The 19,003-nt window shown below is 40.2% G+C and overlaps 1 protein-coding gene across 3 annotated transcripts in view; it reads left to right on the top strand.

Annotated features, from left to right (window-relative positions):
• LOC131348994 (NACHT, LRR and PYD domains-containing protein 3-like) overlaps positions 1-17,901 on the top strand; it is a 28,769-nt gene extending 10,868 nt beyond the window's left edge. For all 3 annotated transcript variants that reach the window (XM_058384287.1, XM_058384288.1, XM_058384289.1), the window contains 2 exons: positions 16,936-17,112; positions 17,291-17,901. In XM_058384287.1, coding sequence (XP_058240270.1) covers positions 16,936-17,112; positions 17,291-17,327 — 214 coding nt within the window. In that variant the 3' untranslated portion in view covers positions 17,328-17,901. The remainder of the gene's footprint in view (positions 1-16,935; positions 17,113-17,290) is intronic.
• Positions 17,902-19,003: the final 1,102 nt, after the last annotated feature.

Genomic DNA, 19,003 nt, shown 5'->3' with positions numbered 1-19,003 from the left:
CACACTGTACGTACATACACACACACATACTGTACACACACACACATACTGTATGTACATACACACACACATACTGTACGTACATACACACACACACATACTGTACGTACATACACACACACATACTGTACGTACATACACACACACACATACTGTACGTACATACACACACATACTGTACGTACATACACACACACATACTGTCATTACATACACACACATACTGTACGTACATACACACACATGCTGTACGTACATACACACACACATACTGTACGTACATACACACACATGCTGTACGTACATACACACACACATACTGAACATACACACACACACATGCTGTACGTACATACACACACATACTGTACGTACATACACACACACATACTGTACGTACATACACACACACACATACTGTACGTACATACACACACACACATACTGTACATACACACACACACATACTGTACGTACGTACACACACACACATACTGTACATACACACACACACATACTGTACGTACATACACACACACACATACTGTACATACACACACACACATACTGTACATACACACACACACATACTGTACATACACACACACACATACTGTACGTACGTACACACACACATACTGTACGTACGTACACACACACATACTGTACGTACATACACACACACATACTGTACGTACATACACACACACACACATACTGTCATTACATACACACACACATACTGTACGTACATACACACACACATACTGTACGTACATACACACACACACATACTGTACGTACATACACACACACATACTGTACGTACATACATACACACACACATACTGTACGTACATACACACACACATACTGTACGTACATACACACACACATACTGTACGTACATACACACACACATACTGTACGTACATACACACACACACATACTGTACGTACATACACACACACATACTGTACGTACATACACACACACACATACTGTCATTACATACACACACACATACTGTACGTACATACACACACACATACTGTACGTACATACACACACACACATACTGTACGTACATACATACACACACACATACTGTACGTACATACATACACACACACATACTGTACGTACATACACACACACATACTGTCATTACATACATACACACACACATACTGTACGTACATACATACACACACACATACTGTCATTACATACATACACACACACATACTGTACGTACATACACACACACATACTGTCATTACATACACACACACATACTGTACGTACATACACACACACATACTGTACGTACATACACACACACATACTGTACGTACATACACACACACATACTGTACGTACATACACACACACACATACTGTACGTACATACACACACATACTGTACGTACATACACACACATACTGTACACACACACACTGTACGTACATACACACACATACTGTACACACACACACTGTACGTACATACACACACACATACTGTACGTACATACACACACACACATACTGTACGTACATACACACACACATACTGTACGTACATACACACACACATACTGTACGTACATACATACACACACATACTGTACGTACATACACACACATGCTGTACGTACATACACACACACATACTGTACACACACACATACTGTACGTACATACATACACACATACTGTACGTACATACACACACACACATACTGTACGTACATACATACACACATACTGTACGTACATACATACACACACATACTGTACGTACATACACACACATACTGTACGTACATACACACACACATACTGTCATTACATACACACACATACTGTACGTACATACACACACACACATACTGTACGTACATACACACACACATACTGTCATTACATACACACACATACTGTGCGTACATACACACACACATACTGTACATACACACACACACATACTGTCATTACATACACACACATACTGTACGTACATACACACACACATACTGTACGTACATACACACACACACATACTGTACGTACATACACACACACACATACTGTACGTACATACACACACACACATACTGTACGTACATATACACACACACATACTGTCATTACATACACACACACATACTGGACGTACATACACACACACACATACTGTACATACACACACACACATACTGTACATACACACACACACATACTGTCATTACATACACACACATACTGTACGTACATACACACACACATACTGTACGTACATACACACACACACATACTGTACGTACATACACACACACATACTGTACGTACATACACACACACACACATACTGTCATTACATACACACACACATACTGTACGTACATACACACACACATACTGTACGTACATACACACACACACATACTGTACGTACATACACACACACATACTGTACGTACATACATACACACACACATACTGTACGTACATACACACACACATACTGTACGTACATACACACACACATACTGTACGTACATACACACACACATACTGTACGTACATACACACACACACATACTGTACGTACATACACACACACATACTGTACGTACATACACACACACACATACTGTACGTACATACACACACACATACTGTACGTACATACACACACACATACTGTACGTACATACACACACACACATACTGTACGTACATACACACACACACATACTGTACGTACATACACACACACATACTGTACGTACATACATACACACACACATACTGTACGTACATACATACACACACACATACTGTACGTACATACACACACACATACTGTACGTACATACACACACACATACTGTACGTACATACACACACACATACTGTACGTACATACACACACACATACTGTACGTACATACACACACACACATACTGTCATTACATACACACACACATACTGTACGTACATACACACACATACTGTACGTACATACACACACACACATACTGTACGTACATACACACACACATACTGTACGTACATACATACACACACACATACTGTACGTACATACACACACACATACTGTACGTACATACACACACACACATACTGTACGTACATACACACACATACTGTACGTACATACACACACATACTGTACGTACATACACACAAATACTGTACGTACATACATACACACACATACTGTACGTACATACACACACACATACTGTACGTACATACATACACACACACATACTGTACGTACATACATACACACACATACTGTACGTACATACACACACACATACTGTACGTACATACACACACACATACTGTACGTACATACACACACACATACTGTACGTACATACACACACACACATACTGTCATTACATACACACACACATACTGTACGTACATACACACACATACTGTACGTACATACACACACACACATACTGTCATTACATACACACACACATACTGTACGTACATACACACACACATACTGTACGTACATACACACACACACATACTGTACGTACATACACACACATACTGTACGTACATACACACACACATACTGTACGTACATACACACACACATACTGTACGTACATACACACACACATACTGTACGTACATACACACACACACATACTGTACGTACATACACACACACATACTGTACGTACATACACACACACACATACTGTACGTACATACACACACACATACTGTACGTACATACACACACACACATACTGTACGTACATACACACACACACATACTGTACGTACATACACACACATACTGTACGTACATACACACACACACATACTGTACGTACATACACACACATACTGTACGTACATACACACACATACTGTACGTACATACACACACACACATACTGTACGTACATACACACACACATACTGTACGTACATACACACACACACATACTGTACGTACATACACACACACACATACTGTACGTACATACACACACACACATACTGTACGTACATACACACACACATACTGTACGTACATACACACACACACATACTGTACGTACATACACACACACATACTGTACGTACATACACACACACACATACTGTACGTACATACACACACACACACTGTACGTACATACACACACACACATACTGTACGTACATACACACACACATACTGTACGTACATACACACACATACTGTACGTACATACACACACACACATACTGTACGTACATACACACACATACTGTACGTACATACACACACACACATACTGTACGTACATACACACACACACATACTGTACGTACATACACACACACACATACTGTACGTACATACACACACACACATACTGTACGTACATACACACACACACATACTGTACGTACATACACACACACATACTGTACGTACATACACACACACACATACTGTACGTACATACACACACACATACTGTACGTACATACACACACACACATACTGTACGTACATACACACACATACTGTACGTACATACACACACACACATACTGTACGTACATACACACACATACTGTACGTACATACACACACACATACTGTACGTACATACACACACACATACTGTACGTACATACACACACACATACTGTACGTACATACACACACATACTGTACGTACATACACACACACATACTGTACGTACATACACACACACATACTGTACGTACATACACACACACATACTGTACGTACATACACACACATACTGTACGTACATACACACACACACATACTGTACGTACATACACACACACATGCTGTACGTACACACACACACACATACTGTACGTACATACACACACACATACTGTACGTACATACACACACACACATACTGTACGTACATACACACACATGCTGTACGTACACACACACACACATACTGTACGTACATACACACACACATACTGTACGTACATACACACACACACATACTGTACGTACATACACACACATACTGTACGTACATACACACACACACATACTGTACGTACATACACACACACATACTGTACGTACATACACACACACATACTGTACGTACATACACACACATACTGTACGTACATACACACACACACATACTGTACGTACATACACACACACATACTGTACGTACATACACACACACACATACTGTACGTACATACACACACACATACTGTACGTACATACACACACATACTGTACGTACATACACACACATACTGTACGTACATACACACACACATACTGTACGTACATACACACACACATACTGTACGTACATACACACACATACTGTACGTACATACACACACATACTGTACGTACATACACACACACATACTGTACGTACATACACACACACATACTGTACGTACATACACACACACATACTGTACGTACATACACACACATACTGTACGTACATACACACACATACTGTACGTACATACACACACACACATACTGTACGTACATACACACACACATACTGTACGTACATACACACACACATACTGTACGTACATACACACACACACATACTGTACGTACATACACACACACATACTGTACGTACATACACACACACATACTGTACGTACATACACACACACACATACTGTACGTACATACACACACACATACTGTACGTACATACACACACACACATACTGTACGTACATACATACACACACACATACTGTACGTACATACACACACACATACTGTACGTACATACATACACACACATACTGTACGTACATACACACACATACTGTACGTACATACACACACACACATACTGTACGTACATACACACACATACTGTACGTACATACACACACATACTGTACGTACATACACACACACACATACTGTACGTACATACATACACACACATACTGTACGTACATACATACACACACATACTGTACGTACATACATACACACACATACTGTACGTACATACACACACACACATACTGTACGTACATACACACACATACTGTACGTACATACATACACACACATACTGTACGTACATACACACACATACTGTACGTACATACACACACACACATACTGTACGTACATACACACACACACATACTGTACGTACATACACACACACACATACTGTACGTACATACACACACATACTGTACGTACATACACACACATACTGTACGTACATACACACACATACTGTACGTACATACACACACACACATACTGTACGTACATACACACACATACTGTACGTACATACACACACATACTGTACGTACATACACACACATACTGTACGTACATACACACACATACTGTACGTACATACACACACATACTGTACGTACATACACACACACACATACTGTACGTACATACACACACACATACTGTACGTACATACACACACACATGCTGTACGTACATACACACACATACTGTACGTACATACACACACATACTGTACGTACACACACACACATACTGTACGTACGTACACACACACACATACTGTACATACACACACACACATACTGTACGTACACACACACACATACTGTACGTACATACACACACATACTGTACGTACATACACACACATACTGTACGTACATACACACACACACATACTGTACGTACATACACACACATACTGTACGTACATACACACACACATACTGTACGTACATACACACACATACTGTACGTACATACACACACACATACTGTACGTACATACACACACATACTGTACGTACATACACACACACATACTGTACGTACATACATACACACACATACTGTACGTACATACACACACATACTGTACGTACATACACACACACACATACTGTACGTACATACACACACACATACTGTACGTACATACACACACACATACTGTACGTACATACACACACACATACTGTACGTACATACACACACACATACTGTACGTACATACACACACACATACTGTACGTACATACACACACACACATACTGTACGTACATACACACACACATACTGTACGTACATACACACACACACATACTGTACGTACATACACACACACATACTGTACGTACATACACACACACACATACTGTACGTACATACACACACACATACTGTACGTACATACACACACACACATACTGTACGTACATACACACACATACTGTACGTACATACACACACATGCTGTACGTACATACACACACACATGCTGTACGTACATACACACACACACATACTGTACGTACATACACACACACACATACTGTACGTACATACACACACACATACTGTACGTACATACACACACACATACTGTACGTACATACACACACACACATACTGTACGTACATACACACACACATACTGTACGTACATACATACACACACATACTGTACGTACATACACACACACATACTGTACGTACATACACACACATACTGTACGTACATACACACACACATACTGTACGTACATACACACACATACTGTACGTACATACACACACACACATACTGTACGTACATACACACACACACATACTGTACGTACATACACACACACATACTGTACGTACATACACACACACATACTGTACGTACATACACACACACACATACTGTACGTACATACATACACACACATACTGTACGTACATACACACACACATACTGTACGTACATACACACACACACATACTGTACGTACATACACACACACATACTGTACGTACATACACACACACACATACTGTACGTACATACACACACACATACTGTACGTACATACACACACACATACTGTACGTACATACACACACACATACTGTACGTACATACACACACACATACTGTACGTACATACACACACACATACTGTACGTACATACACACACACACATACTGTACGTACATACACACACATACTGTACGTACATACACACACACATACTGTACGTACATACACACACACATACTGTACGTACATACACACACACATACTGTACGTACATACACACACACACACATACTGTACGTACATACACACACATACTGTACGTACATACACACACACATACTGTACGTACATACACACACACATACTGTACGTACATACACACACACACATACTGTACGTACATACACACACACATACTGTACGTACATACACACACACATACTGTACGTACATACACACACACATACTGTACGTACATACACACACACACATACTGTACGTACATACACACACACATACTGTACGTACATACACACACATACTGTACGTACATACACACACATACTGTACGTACATACACACACATACTGTACGTACATACACACACACATACTGTACGTACATACACACACACACATACTGTACGTACATACACACACACATACTGTACGTACATACACACACACATGCTGTACGTACATACACACACACACATACTGTACGTACATACACACACACATACTGTACGTACATACACACACACACATACTGTACGTACATACACACACACACATACTGTACGTACATACACACACATACTGTACGTACATACACACACACACATACTGTACGTACATACACACACACACATACTGTACGTACATACACACACACACATACTGTACGTACATACACACACATACTGTACGTACATACACACACACATGCTGTACGTACATACACACACACACATACTGTACGTACATACACACACACACATGCTGTACGTACATACACACACACATGCTGTACGTACATACACACACACATACTGTACGTACACACACACACATACTGTACGTACATACACACACATGCTGTACGTACATACACACACACACATACTGTACGTACATACACACACATACTGTACGTACGTACATACACACACGCATGCTGTACGTACGTACACACACACACACACACACATGCTGTACGTACGTACATACACACACACATGCTGTACGTACATACACACACACATACTGTACGTACATACACACACACACATACTGTACGTACATACACACACACATGCTGTACGTACATACACACACATGCTGTACGTACATACATACACACACATACTGTACGTACATACACACACACACATACTGTACGTACATACATACACACACATACTGTACGTACATACACACACACATACTGTACGTACATACACACACACATACTGTACGTACATACACACACACACATACTGTACGTACATACACACACACACATACTGTACGTACATACACACACACACATACTGTACGTACATACACACACACACATACTGTACGTACATACACACACACACATACTGTACGTACATACACACACACACATACTGTACGTACATACACACACACATACTGTACGTACATACACACACACATACTGTACGTACATACACACACACACATACTGTACGTACATACACACACACACATACTGTACGTACATACACACACACACATACTGTACGTACATACACACACACATACTGTACGTACATACACACACACACATACTGTACGTACATACACACACACACATACTGTACGTACATACACACACACACATACTGTACGTACATACACACACATACTGTACGTACATACACACACACATACTGTACGTACATACACACACATACTGTACGTACATACACACACACACATACTGTACGTACATACACACACACACATACTGTACGTACATACACACACACACATACTGTACGTACATACACACACACACATACTGTACGTACATACACACACACACATACTGTACGTACATACACACACACATACTGTACGTACATACACACACACATACTGTACGTACATACACACACACATACTGTACGTACATACACACACACATACTGTACGTACATACACACACACACATACTGTACGTACATACACACACACATACTGTACGTACATACACACACACATACTGTACGTACATACACACACACATACTGTACGTACATACACACACACATACTGTACGTACATACACACACATACTGTACGTACATACACACACACATACTGTACGTACATACACACACACATACTGTACGTACATACACACACACACATACTGTACGTACATACACACACACACATACTGTACGTACATACACACACACACATACTGTACGTACATACACACACACATACTGTACGTACATACACACACACACATACTGTACGTACATACACACACACATACTGTACGTACATACACACACACACATACTGTACGTACATACACACACACATACTGTACGTACATACACACACACACATACTGTACGTACATACACACACACACATACTGTACGTACATACACACACACATACTGTACGTACATACACACACACACATACTGTACGTACATACACACACACATACTGTACGTACATACACACACATACTGTACGTACATACACACACACACATACTGTACGTACATACACACACACATACTGTACGTACATACACACACACACACTGTACGTACATACACACACACACATACTGTACGTACATACACACACACACATACTGTACGTACATACACACACACACATACTGTACGTACATACACACACACATACTGTACGTACATACACACACACACATACTGTACGTACATACATACACACACATACTGTACGTACATACACACACACATACTGTACGTACATACACACACACATACTGTACGTACATACACACACACACATACTGTACGTACATACACACACACACATACTGTACGTACATACACACACACACATACTGTACGTACATACACACACACATACTGTACGTACATACATACACACATACTGTACGTACATACACACACACATACTGTACGTACATACACACACACATACTGTACGTACATACACACACACATACTGTACGTACATACACACACACATACTGTACGTACATACACACACACATACTGTACGTACATACACACACATACTGTACGTACATACACACACACATACTGTACGTACATACACACACACACATACTGTACGTACATACACACACACATACTGTACGTACATACACACACACATACTGTACGTACATACACACACACACATACTGTACGTACATACACACACACACATACTGTACGTACATACACACACACACATACTGTACGTACATACACACACACATACTGTACGTACATACACACACACACTGTACGTACATACACACACACACACTGTACGTACATACACACACACATACTGTACGTACATACACACACACACATACTGTACGTACATACACACACACACTGTACGTACATACACACACACATACTGTACGTACATACACACACATACTGTACGTACATACACACACATACTGTACGTACATACACACACATACTGTACGTACATACACACACACACATACTGTACGTACATACACACACACACATACTGTACGTACATACACACACACACATACTGTACGTACATACACACACATACTGTACGTACATACACACACACATACTGTACGTACATACACACACACACATACTGTACGTACATACACACACACATACTGTACGTACATACACACACACACATACTGTACGTACATACACACACACACATACTGTACGTACATACACACACACATACTGTACGTACATACACACACACACATACTGTACGTACATACACACACATACTGTACGTACATACACACACACACATACTGTACGTACATACACACACACATACTGTACGTACATACACACACATACTGTACGTACATACACACACACACATACTGTACGTACATACACACACACATACTGTACGTACATACACACACACATACTGTACGTACATACACACACACATACTGTACGTACATACACACACATACTGTACGTACATACACACACACACATACTGTACGTACATACACACACACATGCTGTACGTACATACACACACACATGCTGTACGTACATACACACACACACATACTGTACGTACATACACACACACATACTGTACGTACATACACACACACATACTGTACGTACATACACACACACATACTGTACGTACATACACACACACACATACTGTACGTACATACACACACACACATACTGTACGTACATACACACACACATACTGTACGTACATACACACACACATACTGTACGTACATACACACACACATACTGTACGTACATACACACACACATACTGTACGTACATACACACACACACATACTGTACGTACATACACACACACATACTGTACGTACATACACACACACATACTGTACGTACATACACACACACATACTGTACGTACATACACACACACATACTGTACGTACATACACACACACATACTGTACGTACATACACACACATACTGTACGTACATACACACACACACATACTGTACGTACATACACACACACATGCTGTACGTACATACACACACACATACTGTACGTACATACACACACACACACACACACACACACACATGCTGTACGTACATACACACACACACATGCTGTACGTACATACACACACACATGCTGTACGTACATACACACACACACATACTGTACGTACATACACACACACATGCTGTACGTACATACACACACACACATACTGTACGTACATACACACACACACATGCTGTACGTACATACACACACACATACTGTACGTACATACACACACACACTGTACGTACATACATACACACACACACACTGTACGTACATACACACACACATACTGTACGTACATACACACACACACACACTGTACGTACATACACACACACACACTGTACGTACATACACACACACACATACTGTACGTACATACACACACACATACTGTACGTACATACACACACACACATACTGTACGTACATACACACACACATACTGTACGTACATACACACACATACTGTACGTACATACACACACACATACTGTACGTACATACACACACACATACTGTACGTACATACACACACACATACTGTACGTACATACACACACACATGCTGTACGTACATACACACACACATGCTGTACGTACATACACACACACACATACTGTACGTACATACACACACATGCTGTACGTACATACACACACACATACTGTACGTACATACACACACACATACTGTACGTACATACACACACACATGCTGTACGTACATACACACACACACATACTGTACGTACATACACACACACATACTGTACGTACATACACACACACATGCTGTACGTACATACACACACACACATACTGTACGTACATACACACACACATACTGTACGTACATACACACACACATACTGTACGTACATACACACACACACATACTGTACGTACATACACACACATACTGTACGTACATACACACACACACATACTGTACGTACATACACACACACATACTGTACGTACATACACACACACATACTGTACGTACATACACACACACACACATACTGTACGTACATACATACACACACATACTGTACGTACATACATACACACACATGCTGTACGTACATACACACACACATGCTGTACGTACATACACACACACACATGCTGTACGTACATACACACACACACGCTGTACGTACATACACACACACACGCTGTACGTACATACATACACACACACATGCTGTACGTACATACACACACACATGCTGTACGTACATACACACACACATGCTGTACGTACATACACACACACACATGCTGTACGTACATACACACACACATGCTGTACGTACATACACACACACACATGCTGTACGTACATACACACACACATGCTGTACGTACATACACACACATACTGTCCGTACATACACACACACATACTGTACGTACATACACACACACATACTGTCCGTACATACACACACACATACTGTACGTACATACACACACACATACTGTACGTACATACACACACACATACTGTACGTACATACACACACACATGCTGTACGTACATACACACACATACTGTACGTACATACACACACACATACTGTACGTACATACACACACACATGCTGTACGTACATACACACACACATGCTGTACGTACATACACACACATACTGTACGTACATACACACACACATACTGTACGTACATACACACACACATACTGTACGTACATACACACACACACATGCTGTACGTACATACACACACACATGCTGTACGTACATACACACACACATGCTGTACGTACATACACACACACACATGCTGTACGTACATACACACACATACTGTACGTACATACACACACACACATACTGTACGTACATACACACACACATACTGTACGTACATACACACACACATACTGTACGTACATACATACACACACATACTGTACGTACATACATACACACACATACTGTACGTACATACATACACACACATACTGTACGTACATACACACACACATGCTGTACGTACATACACACACACATGCTGTACGTACATACACACACACATGCTGTACGTACATACACACACACACATGCTGTACGTACATACACACACATACTGTACGTACATACACACACACACATACTGTACGTACATACACACACACATACTGTACGTACATACACACACACATACTGTACGTACATACATACACACACATACTGTACGTACATACATACACACACATACTGTACGTACATACATACACACACACACATACTGTACGTACATACACACACATACTGTACGTACATACATACACACACACACATACTGTACGTACATACACACACATACTGTACGTACATACACACACACATACTGTACGTACATACACACACACATACTGTACGTACATACACACACACACATACTGTACGTACATACACACACACACATACTGTACGTACATACACACACATACTGTACGTACATACACACACACACATACTGTACGTACATACACACACACACATACTGTACGTACATACACACACACACATACTGTACGTACATACACACACACACATACTGTACGTACATACACACACATACTGTACGTACGTACATACACACACATACTGTACGTACATACACACACACATATTGTACGTACATACACACACACATACTGTACGTACATACACACACATACTGTACGTACATACATACACACATGCTGTACGTACATACATACACACACATACTGTACGTACATACATACACATACTGTACGTACATACATACACACATGCTGTACGTACATACACACACATACTGTACGTACATACATACACACATGCTGTACGTACATACATACACACATACTGTACGTACATACACACACACATATTGTACGTACATACACACACACATACTGTACGTACATACACACACACATACTGTACGTACATACATACACACACATACTGTACGTACATACACACACATACTGTACGTACATACATACACACACATACTGTACGTACATACACACACACATACTGTACGTACATACACACACACATATTGTACGTACATACACACACACATACTGTACGTACATACACACACACATACTGTACGTACATACACACACACATACTGTACGTACATACACACACACATATTGTACGTACATACATACACACACATACTGTACGTACATACACACACACATACTGTACGTACATACATACACACACATACTGTACGTACATACACACACATACTGTACGTACATACACACACACATACTGTACGTACATACATACACACACATACTGTACGTACATACATACACACACATACTGTACGTACATACATACACACACATACTGTACGTACATACACACACATACTGTACGTACATACACACACACATACTGTACGTACATACACACACATACTGTACGTACATACACACACACATACTGTACGTACATACACACACACATACTGTACGTACATACATACACACACATACTGTACGTACATACACACACACATACTGTACGTACATACACACACATACTGTACGTACATACATACACACATATTGTACGTACATACACACACACATACTGTACGTACATACATACACACACATACTGTACGTACATACACACACATACTGTACGTACATACATACACACACATACTGTACGTACATACACACACATACTGTACGTACATACACACACATACTGTACGTACACACACACACATACTGTACGTACATACACACACACATACTGTACGTACATACACACACACATACTGTACGTACATACACACACACACATACTGTCATTACATACACACACACATACTGTACGTACATACACACACACACATACTGTCATTACATACACACACACATACTGTACGTACATACATATACTGTACACACACACATACTGTACACACACACACACACACACACACACACACACACATCAGAGTTTTAATAAACACAGCAACCTCCAGTTCTCATCTGTTGTAAGTGTAATTGTAGAGATCTGATATATTGTCATTGTTGTGTGTGAGATGGAGAGTAAATGTAGTGTATATAAAGATTTTGTGTAGTTCATGTTTTCAATGCTAAAACTGAGTGTGTTAAGTGTGAGAAGGTTTTCTTTCTTGCAGGATGAGGTACTGCAGTATTACAGATGAAGGTTGTGCTGCTCTGGATTCAGCTCTGAGGTCAAACTCCTCATCACACCTGAGAGAACTGGATCTGTACGGTAATAATCCAGGAGAATCAGGAGTGAAGCTGCTCTCTGATCTACTGAAGGATCCACACTGTAAACTGGAGACACTACAGTGAGTTACTGACTTCCTGTCTCTTTACTCTACTGTATTGTAAGACATTGAGTAATATTCAGTGTGTTCTGTAAAATGTCACATCTAGTGTGTGCATTACGCTTCTGTTGTTCATAAGGAATGTGATGAGTGACTCTGTTTAACGTTGTCTGTAATTCTGTCCTCTTCTGTTTTTCAGCATTAAAGATTATAAACTCACCAGGTCTGGTGTATGACCGGAGTCTGACCTCAAACCTCTTGTCCAGGATAAAGCAGTAGTGGTGAAGCGTTAGAACCCGTCCCACATTTCCAGCAGTTTGGGAGCTGAATCATTCATATTCAGATGTAGAAGTTCCAGAACAATAACCGTGACTGACCACATCCTTTTATCCACTCAGCTACAAGTTACTTCAGGCTTTAATCACATATTTTACAATCCAAAGTCCAATCCTTCAGCATCTACACACAACACAGAGATATCATCACACCATCACACTGATTACACAAACACACATCCAGCTGTTGGAGATGTTTATAGTCAATTTTTACCTCCTTATTTTTATATCACATTTGTTTCTGCACAGATGATTGAGTTACAGTTGTAATATTTATCTTTATTTTATTATTTTTTTAATTACTTCTTTTCATATGTTTTTTGTTTGCTAATCTGTGTTTAATTGTAACCATGGTAACAGGTCTGCTGATTGATTTGTTGTTGTAGTGACCCAGTTTTGTATATATGTTGTATACATGTCATTTCCACTGTGTGTAATTACAGAATAAACAGTGAGTGTGAGTGAAACACAACAATTCAGGTGTTTGAGGTGTGTTTGATCACAAACCTTTCTGAAGCAGTAACTGTTCTGTCTCAGTAACATGATCACTTCCTGTCTCTCAGGTGCTGCAGTATTGGGTGTGGAGCTGAACACAGGAAGTTACTGCAAGGAAAACATTCAACAATTCAATTTAATGAACAATTCAATCTCAACAACTTAATTTAAGTCCTACATGATGGAGCAGACTGGAGCCCAGTGTTAGACCCAAATCATGTTCATTCACATGTTAAAGAAAACTGCTGCATCTTTGTGGAAGTCCGTGTCATTCACAAGGAAGCAGTTTACTGGAACGGATCAGAATCTGAATCACTTCACTGCCTGTGAGTTGGGACACAGGTTTAGGATCAGACTCAGGAGAACACTTTGTATTCAAGTGGAACCTTAAATTAATATAAGTTCTCAATATAGACCTGCACATGTAAACAAGATCAATTTTGTGTGTGTGTGTGTGTGTGTGTCCAGCTCAGTTCAGATCTCTATTGAGATACCTGTTTGCCTGAGGGAAGAAGCTGTTCAACCATCTGGTTGTGTGGGTCCGAATGCTTCAGTACCTCTTTCCGGATGGCAGAAGGGTGAAGAGTGTGTGTTTGGGTGTGTGGGGTCGTCCACAATGCTGTTTGCTTTGAGGATGCAGCGTGTGGAGTAAATGTGGTCTCCCAGTCAGGAAATCCAGGATCCAGTTGCAGAGGGAGGTGTTGGTGCCCAGCAGACTCACTAGTAGAGAGAAATTGTACCATGGTCAAATAAGTCAAACTTAAAAAAGTCCTTGTTCATCTTAAGTAGAAGCTGGTTCTCAAAGTTATGCCAATTAATTGCTCCCCTTCTTGGGCTGAAGATCAATCCAGCTTCACTAAAAAGTCTCTCACAGGCCTCTGAGGCAGGGAGGGCTGTGTCCAGCTTAAGTGACAGGTTGGATAAGGCTGGATAAGATGTCAGCATAGTCATACCTTCAGCTGTACATGTTAGGTATGCATCCAGTTGTTTGGATGTCACCTGTGTGCACACATGCTTTATATCAGAGAATAAACCCTCTTCATCCAAAGTGTATGAGGAGTTGTCAGCAGGCTAAAGACTCT

The sequence above is a fragment of the Hemibagrus wyckioides genome, linkage group LG29 (genome assembly GCF_019097595.1).
Source record: "Hemibagrus wyckioides isolate EC202008001 linkage group LG29, SWU_Hwy_1.0, whole genome shotgun sequence".
NCBI lineage: Eukaryota > Metazoa > Chordata > Actinopteri > Siluriformes > Bagridae > Hemibagrus > Hemibagrus wyckioides.
The sequence above is the reverse complement of the archived record's forward strand: the minus strand, read 5'-3'. Positions and strand labels throughout refer to the sequence as shown.